Raw genomic sequence first — 17,431 nt, 5'->3', positions numbered from 1 at the left:
AGTTTCTGCCTGGGTACCTGCCTATTTGATTTATGTCTGGAGAATTCCCGGAGGTGTTGGGTGGGCAGAGGGTTCTGACTGCTCGGGGTGGAGGCTGCTTTAAGTCCAGCCCAGCACCCACTGGGATGCCTCAGCTGCATCACCTCCCCCACCCCACCCCCACCGCACACATCTCTGCTTGGTTGTTTTCTCATCTTGTAAAACTAGCTGCACAGAGAGGCTTTCCTTAAGGGAAGACATTGCCTTCTAGTTCTTGATCGTTTTGGTTCTGTTCTGAATTTTTCATTGCATAGGGATGGAACCACCAGGGAACAAGAAGAAAGTCAGGGAGAACTTCAAGGTTTGTGGCTAAGGAGAAGCAAGCAGGTGGTGGGGCTGAGTCTGAGATTTGGCCCAAATGGCCTTGGAAGGTGTCTGTCCCGGTCCTGCGGAGTCTCTGCACTGTGGAGACTTGAGCTGGCCCTGCCCCAGAGGCCAGGTCTCAGAGACCCTCCTACTCTGACTTCCTCCCTCTGGGTGGAAAGAGGCTGTCCTAAAGAGCCTGGCTTGCCTCCCCTTTGTCACTGCTGGACAGAACTGTTGCTGAAACTCCCCAGTCCCAACGCAGTGTTTCTTTGGATCATCCTCTGCAACAGGGATTAGCAAACATCTTAAATGTGCTTTAGCACCCAGCACCAGTCCAAGTGTTGAGAAGTCAAAGACAATTAAGACACAGCCCATACCCCTTAAAAATTTACAGCCTAGCCATGTAATCAATGAAGTGATGATGTTATTGGGTAACGGGGTTACAAGGAACAGCAGGAGTGGCCTTCAGGTGACTGTAACCCGAGGAGGCCTGTCCAGCCTACTGTCCCTGGAAGATTCCCTGCACCAAGGCCAGATGGCAGCTCCAGGCAGGCCCAGCTGTCCTTCCTGCTCTCGACCTCTTCCTTCCTGATCACTTCTAGCCAAGTTTCACTTCCCCGACTTTTCTCCTCCTCCCCTTCTCTTTCTTGATTGACTTAATGGTAGCTCTATCTTCTCCCTTCTCGGGGTCTCCCCGTGTCTCAGCAGCACACCCGATTTCCTTCCTTTCTGGAATCTCCCTTCCTCCGGGGCAGAGTGGAGTTGGGACCAGTCTGCCTCCTGCTGTTCTGTTTCTCACCACACAGATTATCCTTCACGCGCTCCCTCCCATAGACTTGGTAAGATGAGTTTCATTTATGTGGACGGGTTAGCTTCGTGGACCTGCGGCTGGCGGGGGGAGATTACAGACCTTGCCTAATAATAGACCCATCGGTTGCCTTCTCTTTGGCTTGTCAATTATCTTGACACATTTAGGGGAAAGGAACAAGACTTTCTTGAGTCTTTCTTTTAAAGACCACAATTCTGTTTTTTAAAGAATGAGATTCGCAAGCTGGCGTACCTGAAACGTCACAAAATGATGGAGGCTTTCAACATTCTGAAGGTCAAGGTGGGCTCAGAATTTGTGGTGATGGAGGCCCGGTGGAGGCGGCTGGCCAGGACTGTGATGCCACACATCAGCAGTCCCCACCTGGAGCTCCTTTTGAGGATCTCCGATGAGGGACAGAAGGGCTACGTGGGTAAGAAGCCTTGGCCTCTGACATTCCTCTTCGCCGTACTTTCCAAAGTGGGTGGCTCCCAAAAAGCAATTCGTAAAACAGCACTACTAGTTTTTTATTTTTTTTAATTTTCTAAAATTTGCAAATAAAAATATAGGTGGGCGCCTCTGCTGGGAACAGTCCAGTGGGATTCGGGGCTTCATGCTGTGTTCTTTTTTTTTTTTTTTTTTAATTAATTTATTTATTTATTTATTTGACAGAGAGAGAGATCACAAGTAGGCAGAGAGGCAGGCAGAGAGAGAGAGAGAGGAGGAAGTAGGCTCCCCGCTGAGCAGAGAGCCCGATGCGGGACTCAATCCCAGGACCCTGAGATCATGACCTGAGCCGAAGGCAGCGGCTCAACCCACTGAGCCACCCAGGCGCCCATTCATGCTGTGTTCTGATTGGGCCATCCCCATGCAAGTTTCAATATGTAAAGAGACCTTAAAGCCCTTACCCAGTCCTGGTCATTCCACTGCTGACCATGCTTTAGGGACAGCATCTACATCACATTCAGTCTTCAAAAGCAAAAAGTTGAAAGTAAACTAAAGTTCAGGCACTCGTGGCTGGTCGTTATTACGAATAGCACTTCCCATCTGTTCTATGCGTGTCAGGTGTGAGCTGCTGTCCCGACTGTTTTCTGCATGTGGCGATCACTGAGGTGGGGATGTTTGTCGTCCTTGTGTGTTGGTATGGAAAGTGAGACTGGAAGAGGTTAGGGAGTTTGCCCATGGCTGAGCAGCTGCAAAGCGGTCAAGGCCGTCCGACTCCAAGGCCTGTGCTTTTTGTCACTGGGCTAAACCGCCCGAGATTCTGGTAGTCATGTAACGGGAAATTGTGGTGACAAGATGTGAGGTGACTAAAATATATCCCAAACTCTAGAACACCCGCACGTCGTCCGTTTCCAGAGGAGTCTAGATGGAAACATACCAAAAGGGAAGGGATACCTCCGACCGGATGTACATTTACCTGAGACAAGGACCCTCAAACAAGTCCTGCAGGGCTGTGGGCCTTAGGAGGACTCCATGCAGGTGAGAGAAGGAGATGACAGGGAGTCTCTAGAACTTACTCGAAGAGAGAGAACAGAGAGAGAGATGTACAGTAAGACACTGCTAAACAGGCGGAGCTCATGTCTTCCAGTGAGAGTTTGGGATCCAGGATGGAAGAGAGCCTTTCTCCTCTTGAATGAGCAGGATCTGACGTGCGACTTCCCGTGAGCCCCAAGCAAGTCTCCTCAGCCACCCCGCTCCCTGCCGTGGCTCTGAAGGTGGAGTCAGGAGCCAGGCTTCTTAGAGTCTGAATAATTGCCTTGGTGTCCCCCATTAGGGACGGGCAGGGGTTCCCTGGGCCATTCAGCATGTCAGGATTAGAGTTGTGTGGATGTTGGGGAAGGGCCGCTGGTGCCCTGGGCCACCTCTGAGCACCGTGCTTCCAAAGCTGTGTGTTGTGAAGCTGCTGAAGGTCCCACCAGTCATTTGGGTGACACTTTGGTGAAGTACAGCAAAAATCAATCCTTGGGAAAATGAAATGAAAAAGTGTAAAATCCAAGTCCCATTTTCTCATTATTAGAGTCAGTGGACATGATCCTGGCCATTGTTCTATAAGTTTCTGTATTGAGCATTTATCCCATGGATGGTGGGGGACACAAGGACAGGCCCAACAGTGGCCCAGGGACCACTCTTTGAGGACCACTGCTCTAGTACATAGAGGAGAGGGTCAGGACTTGGGTCCCCTTGGATGTCCCACCCCAAAAACCGGGGTGGCGTAGCTGCTCACTCTAGCCTAGGCGTTCCCAGATTTCAGCCCCTCTGTTTTTGAGAATTCTCCTTTGATTGTTTAGTACCTCTGCTGCTTCTAGATGATTGCGACTCTGAAGATGCTGATGAATATTTAGGGTCTTACGACCTTTCTTTATAGTTCCTCTGTAAAGTGAATTCCAGGATTGGTAGTAAAAGCTGAGATGTTCCAAACCTAGGGATGGGGGTTTTTTAGTAATCTTTGTCTCTGTCTGTCAGGCGTGGGGAGCCCATATACTTGGGTGTCTCCTCATCCAGAAAAGATACACATGGTCCTCAGGACATACTCATATGAACTTCTTTGTTGAGGAGGTCAGTCTAACTTTTGACAGTCATTTCCCAAGTGGGAGGATGAATTGCTTTTCTTTGTCTTGTCAGCTTCTTCCATGTTCTGGGCTGTAAGCAGGGTAGGTCTTAAACGATGCCATTCAGCTGTGCAGGATAAATACGGAGCATACCAGACCCAAGTTTCCTGGCTCCCCTACTCATTTGGATGTATCCCTCCATGAATTCCACGAGCAAGAGGAAGGAGGGGTTCTTTGAGGCCACCACACAACTTTCTAGAGAGTGCCAGAGAAGATCTGGGTACCAAACACCACCACCACCTCTGCCCATCTGCAGAGGTTCTTTTCTGAATGTGGGTAGTGACCTTGCACAGGGTGAGGCCTGTAAGAGGTACCTAAGGAGGCTGGTCAGTGACAAAAGGGAACAGAGGAACCTGAGAATGAGGTATGGCCCAAACCTGCTGTGCTGTAGAATGTTTTCAGCTGACCAAGAATAGCCATGACAAAGGAAACGTGGGGCCTGGTTGACTTGGTAACTCCTCCAGAAGCGAGAAGCCTCATGTTTTTCCAGAATGTTCTTAGGACCATTACCACGATTAGGGAAGATAGCAACATGAGTGTGTGACATCACTCAAGGCTGTGTCTGATTCAGGTTCCTCCCTTGGAGGAGGCCACACTTCTGCCAGGCCTGAGGCTTGTTCTTTGCCTGGGCATCTGTTGATGGCATCTTTCTCGCACAGCCCATGCTGTGGTAGAGCCATCATTCATTGTTGTTTGCTCCTGAAAACTGGAACAGAGCCATGGATATCCACCAGGCCCTTGGAACGAGAAGCCCTGCATGGCGTAAAAAATGCCCAATCCATCCTTTGCCGGTTGTTCCGGCTAGACCCGCTTTGCATCGGCGATTTCTTTAAATTTTCCAAATGTCAACTTCATTTCTAAACTTCAACTTAGTTTTCAAAGAAAACTTGGAAAAACATTGTAAGAAGGACTTTGTGGGAAACAGCAATGTCCTTTAAACATTCCGATTCCATCCACTGAGGTGAAATTCATTCAGTTGTACGGAGCAGGAAGTCCATGCACAAGCAGGGTTGACTCGTGGTCAGCATCCGTCCTGTCTGGTTGGGGAGAGGTGCACGGGGTAGGGACCCTGGGCAGTGGGTGGGTCTGGAGAACACTAGCTTGGTAGTTGCATGGGGCCAGACTTGTCAAGAAAGTGCTCGGCAAACTTTGGCCTAGCTGGCGGGCCAACTTGCTGTGGAAGCTGTGGGTCTGAGTGAATCTCTGAGAAGGGGCAGGGAAGGAGGGGGTGCAGAGAAAAAGATAGGGGCTTGAGGAAGGGTGTGGATTACACCCAGCTTGGAGGCTTGGTAGAGTTGAGGCTGGAAAGTTAAGCCAGGCAGACACTGAAAGCAGGGGGCCGGGCGCATGTGAGGCGGAAGGTAGGTGGAAGGCAGGGGTGAGGGAGCAGCATCTGTGAACTCGCAAAATCACGTGCCACGGTTGGTGGCCTTGGGTCGGCTACAGGTCTGAATGAGGACAGGTGGGGGGCTCTGCCATTTGCTGGCTCCTTGACCTTGGGTGTTCACCCTTTGAAGCTTCAGATCTTCATCTGGGAAATGCAGAAACAAGAGTGCGCTGAATTGACATCAGTCTTTGAATCTTAGTGTCACAGTGACCATGTACTGGGGATCAATTTTTTTTTTTTTTTTTTTTTAACATTGCAGACAAAATGAACTTTCTACGCTTGGCTGACCTCCTCAACATTCAGGTGGTTACCATGAACATCAAGAGACACCCGCTGGAAGAGTGGATGCCGCGGGTTTACCAGTCGTCCGCAAGCCTCCTGATCCAGAGGATGGTTCGGCACAGGCAAGTGAGATGGGGGCAGTTTTTCTCAAGTTGCTTTAAACATAGAGGAGTTTGCCCATGCTGTCTGGACTGAGTGTATTTCATTATTGAAACCTTGCTTGCTGCTTTTGGTTTCTTAGGGAGGCCTGTAAAGGGTTCTGGACATGCTTTGTGTGACCTTAACCGAAAGGACAGGCTTCTCGATCATGTTTCCTTCTGCCCTGTTTCCCAAGATGCTCAAGGGGCCACAGACTGGATGTGCTCTCTGAGCCTGAAAAGCTAAGTACTCTTCGAAATTAGAGAGTTCCAGCCCCACCCATGTCCTTAGGAAGTTGCTTTCACGTACGGCACTCTGATTTTGTAAAGTCAGTGGTTAAAAGCTCATGAATTTGAGTTAGCAGAATGGTCAGGAAGAAGGCCAATTAATTGTCTTAGTCTCAAGTAAGTGGACTCCAGAAAAAAATCATTCATTCTGGTTGGAGATCTTAGGTTTTGTATGCGTGGCCTGGAGTGCCCCTGTCATTAGTGGCTCACCCCCTGCCGTCCTTGAATTTAGCGTTTCGCGGAAGAGAATGGTTCAGAAACCCCGGAAGGTGGCTCAGCCTGTGGTGCGGGCACACCGTAGGGGGCTGCCCATGTTCGACAGTTACCAAAGCCCTTTATGTCAAGGTTTCTTCCCATTGATCCTAGCCTTAAATTTGTGATGTGTTTCACGTGCTGGATGTTTGTGTGTCCATGTGCGGCATCCAGGGTCCTAGCCTACAGCCTCACAGAGAGCAGTGGGGTAGGAGCCCCTCCTGTCTTCCCGAGGCCATGCCCAGGGTTCGCCCGGGGTTCTCTGGAGCACAGGGGACAGGTATATGAGCAGAGCAACCTGCTCTGTAACTGCAAAGTTGGTTCAGAGTCCAGCTCTGATCGTTTTTCACCCATCCCACCCCGGACTTGGTGAGGAAGACGGACATGTCAGTCCCGGGGAAGGCTTGTGTGCATTAGGGGTGAAGAGGTTTTCAGAACCTTTCTTAGTGAAGGATGTTAATTTTCTGGGGACAAGTAGAAGAGGTGTCATGATCCCTTGCTAAGCCCTAAACCTTCTCCTAGCCCCATTTCTGCCTAAGCTTTTGTCTGACCCAGGTACCATGCCCCAAAGGGGTACCTGAGAAAACCAGGCCTCTATTCCCCACCCCCACCCCTGGTCACTGAATCTTCATTTTCTCCTTGGCCAAAGGACTGCACCAGCATTAGGGGGAAGCAGGTGAATTTTAGGACCCTGGCTGTGCTGGAACCTTTACTAACTTGAGTCACAAGTGTGCGTGTGTGTGTGTTTTGGGATGGGGGTTGGAGGTATCTCCTAGTCATCACATTGTCAGGAACAAAGTAGCCCGTAAAAGCCTCTGAACATGCTCCCTTCACGGAAATGTGAGATGATAGAGTCTCTTCTTTTTCCTCTCACGGCAGGATTTTTGTCTGGGTTTATGATATCATCATTCTAATAAATGCCATTTTCATCGCCCTGGATGAGAAAAACCCCTTCATTTCCTATGCAGAGTGGCTTTTCCTTTCTCTCTATATTATTGAAATTCTTCTGAAACTGTACACGTATGAGCCCAGAGCCTATTTTGGCAAGAAACAGTTCTGGAACTGGTGAGCACGTGTGTTCTGGGGAGGGGGTGAGGGCAGAGGCTGTGGGCAGAGAGTGGGGGTTTTCTGTCTGTTTGGGGAATCTTGTAGTTTTCCCAAGCTCCAGATGCCTAGTTTTGGGGCATCTTACCATGCAATCTTGGGGATGTGGGAACATCTGGGACAGACGAAGTTGTTATTTTATGAGGTCAGTTTGAACGAACTTTCGTTAAAATTAGAATCACAGATCGTGGCATCCTGGGTTTGGGAAGGATTATACCCTTCCCAAGGAGGCCCTTCTATAGCTCCCTTGGCCCATTCCCTAGTCTTTTTTATCAAAAATTGTGGCAGGTGTGTGCCTGGACAATGAGATTGTTAACAAGCTCTTTCCCACATGGGATGTGGCCTCATTCTTCTCCAGGCTAGGGACCTCCTAGTCTACCATCGCTCCCGTGCTGCAGACCATCTCAGATGCCACTGTGTGTTATGAATTGCAGGACGCAGAGACATAAGGCACACACACGCCTGTCTTACCAGAGTTGGATCTCCAAAATCATTGCTCTTGGTGCCAGGAAGCTCTCTAGGATGCACGTGTGGCCAGAGAGGAACTAGCCAGTCTTGTCAGTGCTTTGGCACTGTTGTCAGAAAGAAAAGTAATGCTATGATGGATATTACCCCTTTTAATTAAAAAGTTACAAAGCACTTAGTAAAATTAATACCAAGAAAGATTATACTGTATATTCTGAAACTGTGCCAAAGTCTCCTTGCAAGGATCTAGTTACTTTGTAAGACAAAGTGGTAAGAATTGGGTGATTGCTACAAATCCCCTTGGGGGGTTCATTGGAGCAGCCAGTAAATGATCACTGGATTGTTCAGATATAGCGTTTCTTTCTTTGTCTCTGCTGTTCTAAAAGTTACAGAAATCAGTTTCATGGCCGGTTCATTGCTTTGCGTAAGATACTGGATTCCGAGTTTTCTCTGGGTGGGTTGTATCCTGAACTTGACACTTTTCACTGGAGCCTTCACCAACTTTGATTCTCATCTGTTAGGTTTGACATGCTGATCATCGTCGCCGCCCTGGTGGCCACTGTGGCCAACACCACCATTCAGTCAGGTCAGTGCTGGGCTCTTGGCCTCGCCACCTCCTGGGACCATGAATTCAACGTGGTGTCTTTGTTGAACTTCCACCGTGCACCAGTGAGGGGTTTGGGAGGGGGTAGTGGAGACACAAGAGGGTTAGTAAGAATGTTCCATGCTCTGGAGAGGGCTGGTGGCTTTGTGTTTAACTGTGTATTAGAGATCACATTTGATCCCGATGGGGGCTCAATAGCGCAATAGTGCAGCTTCCTAACAAGACTCTAGGAAAGGGATACTGGGGAAGGAAGGGCTTGTAGAAATGTGTTCTGTAGAACCTGATCCACAGTTATTTCTTAAGGCCAGTCTGAAGTCTACACCGATTCATGACTCTCTAGCTCGGAGCTGGGGAGGACACCCAGGGCGGCATGAGCCATTCACTCAGCACCTGCTTCCTCACTGCTCGGAGCCCCCATCGGGCTCTGCAGGTGAAGCCCCATTGCTCCCCTGAACCCAGACCTCAGACCTGCTGGAATAGAAGGGACAGGCCCGAGGCACTCACAAAACAGAACGTCACATGGCTGCGGATTTTCTTTCTAGCCAGCAAATACAACAGTCAGCAGGTGCTGGATATTGTCTTGATTCTGAGGATCCTCCGGCTCCTACGGGTCATTGTCAGCATTCAGAGGTAAAGATGGGTGACATGCCCTCGCGGGGTTCCCACCCCATAGCCTGCCAGAAACCACTTCTGCCTCTGATTCATCAACACACCCCATGAGAAGCCCCGAGTGCCCCTTGTGTGTAGTACCTGGCACTCTTGGGGTCGTGGTGGGGTGGGAAGCCTGCAGAGATGGCAAGGAGCACTCAGAGGGCGGCTCCCTGAGGGCAGGGGTTCCATCGATTGCTTTTGTCCCCCTGACCTCTTCCACTGTGCCTGCTGTGCGTGGCTGCAGAATGGTGGCTCTGGAGGCCACCAAGGCTCCCCCAAGTGTGCCCACCATTGTCTTGTGCAATTCCTCCCACCGCCCTTGATATAGATAGGGGCCTTTATGACTTTGCGTTCACCAGCGATGACAGTGAAGCTCAGAGAGGTTGAGTAATTCCCCAGTGGTGCACAGCTCAAAGGGCACATTCCTGACAGTGTCTAAAGAACAGATCCAGGACCAGGGGGAGGGGATATTGAGCCAAACCTGCTGGTGGGGTGTTGGTTTTCCCCCATGGCTTCCCTTCTGCCGCCTTGTGCTAGAAACTTTGTTTCATCCTAGATTCCGGCTTATTGTGACCACCTTAATTAACATTGGTCCCACAATACTGACGTTTGGTGGACTCATCTTGGTAAGTGACTCGCGCTTGTGGCCATTCTGTGTGAACAAAGTGGTGGGACATTCATTCTCAGGAAGCCTTCTTTGAAGTGAGGAAAAGAAAGGGAGATGAAGTAAATGAGACTCCCTGGTGTCTTGTGGGCCTGTTTAGAAATATCCAGAGTCTGGAAACACTGGGTGTATGCCAGCTAAGGTTCATGGCTACGCGATAAGACACCAGGACTTCAGTGGGGTTACTCAGTCGTGGTCTGTCACCCACGGTCCAGATGGGTGTGCCTGGCCAGCAGGTGCTTCTCAGGGATGTAGGCCCCTTCTGGCTCATGGCTGTCCGCCCCCACCCCGGCCTCAGATCCTCCTTTGTTCAGATTGTGGCTGAAGCCTGCTTGCCCGTCAGATCCCCAGCAGTGAGAACACAGACACCCGGGCTGCGAGGGGGCTGGGGGTTCCCACTCAGGAGGGGTCCCACACTGTAGGACACACCCTACGGGGACACCTGGCTGGCTCAGTCGGTTAAGTGTCTGCCTTCGGCTCAGGTCCTGCGGCGGGCTTCTTGCTCAGGGGGTAGCCAGCTTGCTTCCCTTCTCCTTCTGCCTGACGCTCCCCTGCCTGTGCTCTCTCTCTCTCTGACAAATAAATAAATAAAATCTTAAAAAAAGAAGTGTTCTACGGAGAGAAGATTCCAGAACACATCCGACCAGCCCCTTGATGGACAGACTACCGGGTGATCCCACCTCTTCACCGTAACAAGGGGCATGGGCAGGGCTGTTGTTGGACCTGCATGTTAGCGCTTCTGTTCCCACCGGGTGTGTCCCCCGGCACTGCGTTGTGAGGTCAAAGGGGAAATGTGTTTAGACCTTGGGTGGATGGTGGCATGTGGCCTTTCGAAGGTGTGTTCCCTGTGTTTCCCCAATGACAGCGTGTCCCAGCCTGTTCCTCTGCCCTCCTCGCAGCTGGGGTTTGCGAATCACTGCCCGTCCTCCAGTCGGACAGGGGACAGAATGGCACTGTGCTGCTCTGCCTTGTGCTTCTGTCGTGTTTCACGAGGCGGAGTGCCTTCCCCATGTTCTTTTGGGCACTTTCCTTTATTTTTCGGTAAACTGCGTGTTCATATCCTTGGTCCATTCTTCTGTTCGTTTTAAAATACAATTTGCAAGAGTGTTTTGCCAATTAAGGAAATAGGCTGTTGGTAAGTAGTTTATAGTGGAATTACTTTTCCTTCTCTTTCCCTTGTTTTGTTTTTGTTTTTGTTTTTGTTTGTTTTTTGAAGGTTTTTTTTTTCCCCCTGTGTAGAGGATTCTTGTGTATTTTGGGGGCTGTATAAAAATTTAAATAAATTCTATTGTTCAATTTATAATCTTTTATTTTATGGATTATTTTATAATCTTTTATTTTTTTATAATCATGCTTAGTGGGGCCTTTTTCCACTCAAAAAAATTTGTTTTCCAGTTCCTTCATTGTTTTTTACATTTGACCCTATGGTACTTTCGGAATTTATTTTCCTATAAAAAACAGGGTAAAGATACAACTTTATTATTGTTTTCCTAGAGGACCAACCATTGTTAATATTGAGTATTTAAGCCACTAACTTGCCCAGCAGCTTCGTTTTTGTCTCTGTAAGCCCACGGGAGGGGTCGTGGTGTGGTCCGGCTGGCCCTGTCCTCCGTCCCTCGGCGTCCACCTTTCCCCAGCCTGACACCGCTCACGCCTGGGTTGGGGAGGGCAGCCACCCCGGAATCGGAGTAGCGCCCCTTTCTGCCCACGTGACCCACCTCTGTCCGAAGTCCTTGGGCCTCTCCTGCAGGCTCCTGGCCCCGTGCTGACCAGGGCTGCCCATTGCAGGTGGTCTACTACGTGTTCGCTATCATAGGGATGGAAGCATTCCATGGCAAAGTCCGGTTCTTCGACCCGAATTTCACCACGCCCGATGCTCTGGTGTGTGGGAACCCAGCCTTGAAAGACTCAGCGTTTGCCCGAGACAGGTACTGCAAGAATAACTTCAATGACCTGGCCTCCTCGTTCATCGTGCTCATGGAGCTCACGGTGGTTAACCAGTGGCACAATATCCTTTCCATGTAGGCATGGGACACCCCCACCCCCACCCCCACCCCAGGCTGCCTGCTCGCTGGGCTGGGTTGGGAGGGAGAGGCATCCGGAGGGACTTCCAGGAGCACCCAGGGCACCCTGCTGAGCTCCCCGAAGGCTGGGTTCCTTAGCTGCGCACTCCTCGCAGACGGCTTTGCCCTCGTGACTCACCAGGCGGCCAAGCTGTACTTCATCAGTTTCCACGTTGTGGTCGTCATTCTCATCGTTAAGTGAGTTGACTCCAGCCGGGTTGGCAAGTCCACGTCTCCTCTCCTCCCGCTTCTTCCGGCCGCCTGGTGTGCGTTGTGGGCGGGCCTGCAAGGGAGGAGTCTGACTCCTTCACACTTGTGTTTGTCACTGTCTGCCAGTGCACATCTGTACCAGAATACACGTCTCCCAGTCTCCTAATGTGTTTGGGTCAGAAGGACCCTGGTGCCCCGGCCAGTGTCTCTCCCCTTCCCCACCCAGACCGCACCCCTCGAGCATACCATTCCTCCTCTGCAGAAATCCAACCATCTGCTGGCTTCTCAGAGCCTCCCATTCGGTTCCCCAGTTGTCCCACTCTGGTCCCTCCCTGTCTTTGCAGGTAGGATGGAACGGCTCTGTCCTGTCCCCTCTTCCAAGAGAGGCCTCACTTGCTGTTTGAGAGCCACGGTGACATCCCACCACTGGAAAGGGCATAAAAGGGCATAAAAGATTATAAGATAATCTATAAAATAGAAGATTGCAAATAGGAATATACAATAGTCCTATGTCTCTGATTCTAGCTCCTTCGTTCCTCATGGGACCTGAGTCTGGGTCACCTCAAAGGCTGGACTGCTCTTCCAGAGAGGTTTTCTGGTTGTCATACCCCTCTCACAGCTTTGGGTCTGCCATTTTGGGGGGGACAGCCCAGCACCCATGCCTTTCTTGTCACGCCAGGCCCGCAGTGGCCAGCCACCACTGTACTGACTTTGGTTACAGAAGGACTCAAGAATCCTGGCTGAGGGTGGGGAGGGGAAGAAAGTCCATGGGTAGCTCCGACAGGCCTGCTTGTCCTTACGCAACCTAAACGGGAGACGTAGAAGGAGCAAGAGAGAAGCGCCTCTCTGGGTGGCACCTACGGAGGTTACTGGAGCCCTGGGACCAGCAGGGACAGGGATATTTCTGCCCCTCTCCTGTCAGTTTCCTGAACCTTTGAACCTTGATCCCCACTGAGCAGTGTGGCGCATACCAGCTGGAGGGGGAGTACAGAAGGGAACCCCAAGAGAAGGAAACTGATCTTACAGAGAACTGCTGGGCCTGTCCAACCTCCCCTGTGTGTGTGTGTTTGGGGGGATGGGAGAGAAACTTTAGTTTCACTTGGAATGTAAGCAGATGCCCAGGGAGGGCAAAGTGAGCTTTTTATCTTTGTTATCCTGGCCCGAGTCGGGGGCAGGAGGGAAGCATTGCTGAGCTGTACATCTTGGGATGTCTTTGTAGACAGACATCCCTAAGTCGTCCCTCTGTGCCTTTGCTCAGCCCACCAGGCTGTGCGGAAACTTGAGATATTCACAGAGAAATAATTCAACAATTATTTGGCTTAAGCTTCCCCTAGAAAGAAAGTATATTTTCTTTTTAATAGTCACTGTTTAAATAAGTTATAAAAGAAGAATGATTTCTCCAAATGAATGAAAATTGGGTCCAATCCTTGAGAAGTGTTGTGTCTGTCATTTCTCCCTTCCATGTTGTATTGTCTTGGCAACAATGGGCTGCCGTCTTATTTAGGCTCAGACATTCTTTGGAACTAGGATTTCATGTCACCTGGACCACGGCTCATACCCTCTACCTCTCACTCTTTCTCAGTATTTTCATAGCGTTCATCCTGGAGGCGTTTTTTATGGCATACTCCTTAGAAAAAAGTGAAGTCGAAACTGCCATCGAGAGGAAGATTCAAGAGCTCGGAGTGGGAATCCAAGAGTAAGTAGTGTGTTCCCCTTGGTGTCGCTCACAGGCTTTCAGAAGAGCACCGACCACATTCACTCCCTCAGTGCCCCATGGCGTCCAGCGTGGGCCTGTGCGCCGGTTCTCAGGGACCCTCACTGACCAGAGGAGAGCCCTGGATGTGACTGGATGGGGACACGGGGCCATGGCTGGGAGGATGCATGAGGGACTCAGCTGAGGAACCTGACCCTGTTTCATGTCTGTTCTTCCTTGAAGAGAAGAAATGCACGATGGGAAGCTTGTTGATAACATGGACGCCAAGGACAGTGGCTTTAGTGGGGATGATGGAGACAACAAAAGGAAGGCCTTAAAAGGATTGTACTTCAGAATTGCATCAAAAAGTAAGTATTAACCCAGTGCAAAACTTCTTCAGATCCATGCTCCTCAGTGCAGCCGGTGAGGTGTTTCCAGAATGCAAACCTGACCTGCCATGCCAGCCGCATGCCGTTTGACATTGAGTGACGGTTTGGTCGCCATCGGTCTTCCTTACAGACTTGCAGCTCCGTGTCTGCTGTGCCCTGTCTTTTTGCTTCCCAGGGTATCCCCAGGGCCTCACTACGTGTGCAGGGCATGGGAGCCCTTCCCAACTTTAATTACTTTATTCGCCATATTGGCCGAGTAACCCAGAGCAGCCCGACTGTCACTTTGGGCTTTGGCCAGGGCGCCTGCACTAAACCCAGGAGGAGGAGCACAGCATAGATGGCAGGAACAGTGGCAGGAGCAGGACGCCCCTGCCGGGTGTCACCCTCCTCTGTCCTTCAGGGAAGACCTGCTCCTGGGTCTCTAGAACCTTCCATGGCTGCAGATCTCCATGGAGTCTGGGGCAGCAGAGTTGAGCGATTCTTTTCTGACTTTCTCATCCTCTCTTTCAAAGACTGCTTGGCTAGCCATGCTTAGAGCATTGTCTTTGGCTCAGGGGCCATCCTTCCAGAAAGCCTAGCTCTGCTCGGGCTGGGCTCGGCTCCCTCCGACCCCAGCAAATGCAACCTCACATGCCTGCCTTTCTCCTTTGTCCTAGAGTACAGGACCGTGGACGCCCTGCTACAGCAGATGTTTGAGTCCGAAATTGCTCCGGAGGATGAAGGCCCACCCTTGGATGAGATTCTGAACTTCTCGCCCAGTGACATATATCCCAAGGTTCCCAATTTTGAAAACAGTGCGTGATTCTGGGCTGGAAAAGTCCACACCCAGAAACCAAGCTCAGCGGCCATTATGTCTTGTCTGGAGATGATTTTTCCAGCCCAAGCTGTCTCTGTGCTGTGACCGGCCTGCGCATTGGCGGCACCTGCCTGAGTGGTCAGTGGAAAGGGCTGGAGAGGCTGCCCCTGAGTGTCCTGCCTGGGTTGGCTCTGGGGTCTGGTCAGAGCAAAGGAGGGGAAGACCTATGAAGAGATTATGAGGAGCACTTACCATACACATGCACGCACGTGTGTGAAGTTCTTTCGGTGGGGATATGGAAGCTTTTCATTTATTTTTATATGATATTTTGCTATTCTATTAAATCCTGTGCTACAGTGTTATGTGAATGACTTCTGAATATTTAAATATGGTAAAAGACTATATCTAGTATAGCAGCTCTTAAATGCTGTGTTTATTCAAAATGAAGAAAAACACGCATGTGAAAATAAAATTCTGTCACAACTGCCTCTCTTTCTGGGGAAGGCTCTCAAAGCTTTCATTCAATTACAGTGTTAGCAGGATTTTGAGTAAGTTACTCTTTGAGGTCACTTTCCCCAGCTGGAGCTCTCCCAATGCGGGGACACACTCCCTTTGGGAAATTAAAATCATTTTATTAACACAATTTTTAATTGTGGAAAATACTCGTAACAAAGAAGTCACCGTCGTAACCCATTCTAAGCATATAGTTCCATCGTTTTAAGTGTATTCATGTTGTTGTGCAACAGATCTCCAGAACTTTTTGTCATCCCCAGTGGAACTGTAACCCGTCAACTGTGGCTGTCTGTTCCCTCCTCCCCCAGGCCCTGGCAGGCACTGTTCTACCTTCCTTCCGTCTCTACGAATCCGGCTACTACTGTACCTCGCAATCACATTTTGAGCGAGTTGTCAGGGTGTAGCTCCTCGCTCCTCATTCCTCTGTACGCCCCACCCCCACAGGACCCACTGTAAGGCAGGGGTCCATGACCTGAGGTCTCCCGAGTACAGTGAGGCCTGAGTCATGTGTCCTGTCAGGGTGACAGTGGAAGCTAGCTTGGGAGGGCTGCCTTTTCCTCAGTTCTGAAGGTGACCTCTGGTGTAGGAGCAAAGCCAAAGTTTCGGGCACGGCCTCTGGGGCCAGATCATCTGGCATCATACCCCGGCTCCCCACGGGCCATGCCCCGTCATGCCTGTGTGCCCCTTTTGCCCCCCTGCAGTTGGGATGGATGGTACCTCCCCCCAAGCCTGGGGGTGCTGAAGGAGGAGGTTGGGCAGACGGATGCCGACCCTGCCCCTTCGGCGCTTGCTCTCACAGACTGCTGTTCCTGGTTCAAAGCCACACCTGGTATCCAGCATTGCTGCTTTAGAATTCTGTTACCATGACAATCCTCGGAAGGAGGGATGTCGCTGACCCCCCATCTTACGGGGTTTATGGAGTCCTGCTGCCCTCCAGACTGCTGTTATTTCTTTGTATACCTAACACGTATTGTTATACTAAATATTATACTCTCAGTGTACCCAGTGGCAACTTAATTTTTTTAACTTGAACACGTGCTGGGCATTTTTAAGCGAGAAACTATCCAGTCATTGTAAAAAAAAAAAAAAAAAGAAAGAAAAAGAAACAAAAAACTCAACACAGAAATATAGTAAAAAGTCAGAAGTTGCTGTGTGTTCTTCCTTCTCCTGACGCCCACCTCCCCTTTATTCTTCCATGCACGATGTGAAGCTGCCTTCCCAGTGGTGATGCTGAGTTTCTTGTTTGTCCTTCTGGAAACACACCTACCCATTTACAGTCATGTCTGTCATGAATGTGCAGTGAACCCTTGACCAACACGGGGTGGGGGGATGGGACGCTGATCCCAGCAGCCAGAAATCTGCATATCACTTTTGACTCCCCCCAAAACGTTGCTAACAGACTACTGTTGACCAGAAAAGCCTTACCAGTAACATAGTATCTGATTAACATGTAATTGACATGTAATGTGTATTATATACTATATTCTTATGATAAAGCTAGAGAAAATGAAATGTTAATTAAGTCATAAGGAAGAGAAAATCCATTTACAGTTCTGTAATTAAAAAAAAATCCATATATAAGTGGACCTGCTTATGAGTTCAAGCTCATGTTCAAGGGTCAACAGTAATTGAATTTTTTTTTTAAATTTTTTATTTATCCATTTGACAGAGAGAGATCACAAGTAGGCAGAGAGGCAGGCAGAGAGAGAGAGGAGGAAGCAGGCCCCCTGCTGAGCAGAGAGCCCGATGCGGGACTCGATCCCAGGACCCTGAGATCATGACCTGAGCCGAAGGCAGAGGCTTAACCCACTGAGCCACCCAGGCACCCTATAATTGCATTTTTTTATCCTAAGTGGGATGTCATGACATTTTTTTGTATATAGTTCAAGAGCCTTTTTTCACTTAGCAGTGTTTTTCATCTTGATATACATGTGTTTGTATATATATATATACACACACATAAAATGCTGCCAAGTGTTGCATACCATCAGTGTTTCGTGACTGATTGAAAACTTGAATTATTGGTGGACCTATATGTTGTTCCACCTGTTCGACATTAAACAGTAACAGAGTAAACCCTGTCTTGTAATTTTCTTTTTTAAAGATTTTTAAATTAATTAATTTACTTGAGAAAGAATGAGAGAGAGCATGAGAAGGGAGAAGGTCAGAGG

General features: G+C 49.7%; 1 protein-coding gene across 1 annotated transcript in view; it reads left to right on the top strand.

The window, feature by feature from the left end:
• Positions 1-16,378, top strand: part of LOC116595934 (two pore calcium channel protein 1-like) — a 33,465-nt gene extending 17,087 nt beyond the window's left edge. Inside the window, exons 9-19 of the mRNA XM_032352795.1 lie at positions 1,382-1,583; positions 5,409-5,553; positions 6,988-7,173; positions 8,199-8,263; positions 8,824-8,911; positions 9,489-9,558; positions 11,385-11,604; positions 11,767-11,857; positions 13,452-13,565; positions 13,806-13,930; positions 14,608-16,378. Coding sequence (XP_032208686.1) covers positions 1,382-1,583; positions 5,409-5,553; positions 6,988-7,173; positions 8,199-8,263; positions 8,824-8,911; positions 9,489-9,558; positions 11,385-11,604; positions 11,767-11,857; positions 13,452-13,565; positions 13,806-13,930; positions 14,608-14,753 — 1,452 coding nt within the window. The 3' untranslated portion in view covers positions 14,754-16,378. The remainder of the gene's footprint in view (positions 1-1,381; positions 1,584-5,408; positions 5,554-6,987; positions 7,174-8,198; positions 8,264-8,823; positions 8,912-9,488; positions 9,559-11,384; positions 11,605-11,766; positions 11,858-13,451; positions 13,566-13,805; positions 13,931-14,607) is intronic.
• The last annotated feature ends 1,053 nt before the right edge of the window (positions 16,379-17,431 follow it).

The sequence above is a fragment of the Mustela erminea genome, chromosome 7, assembly GCF_009829155.1.
Source record: "Mustela erminea isolate mMusErm1 chromosome 7, mMusErm1.Pri, whole genome shotgun sequence".
NCBI lineage: Eukaryota > Metazoa > Chordata > Mammalia > Carnivora > Mustelidae > Mustela > Mustela erminea.
This window is presented reverse-complemented; position numbering and strand designations above follow the sequence as displayed.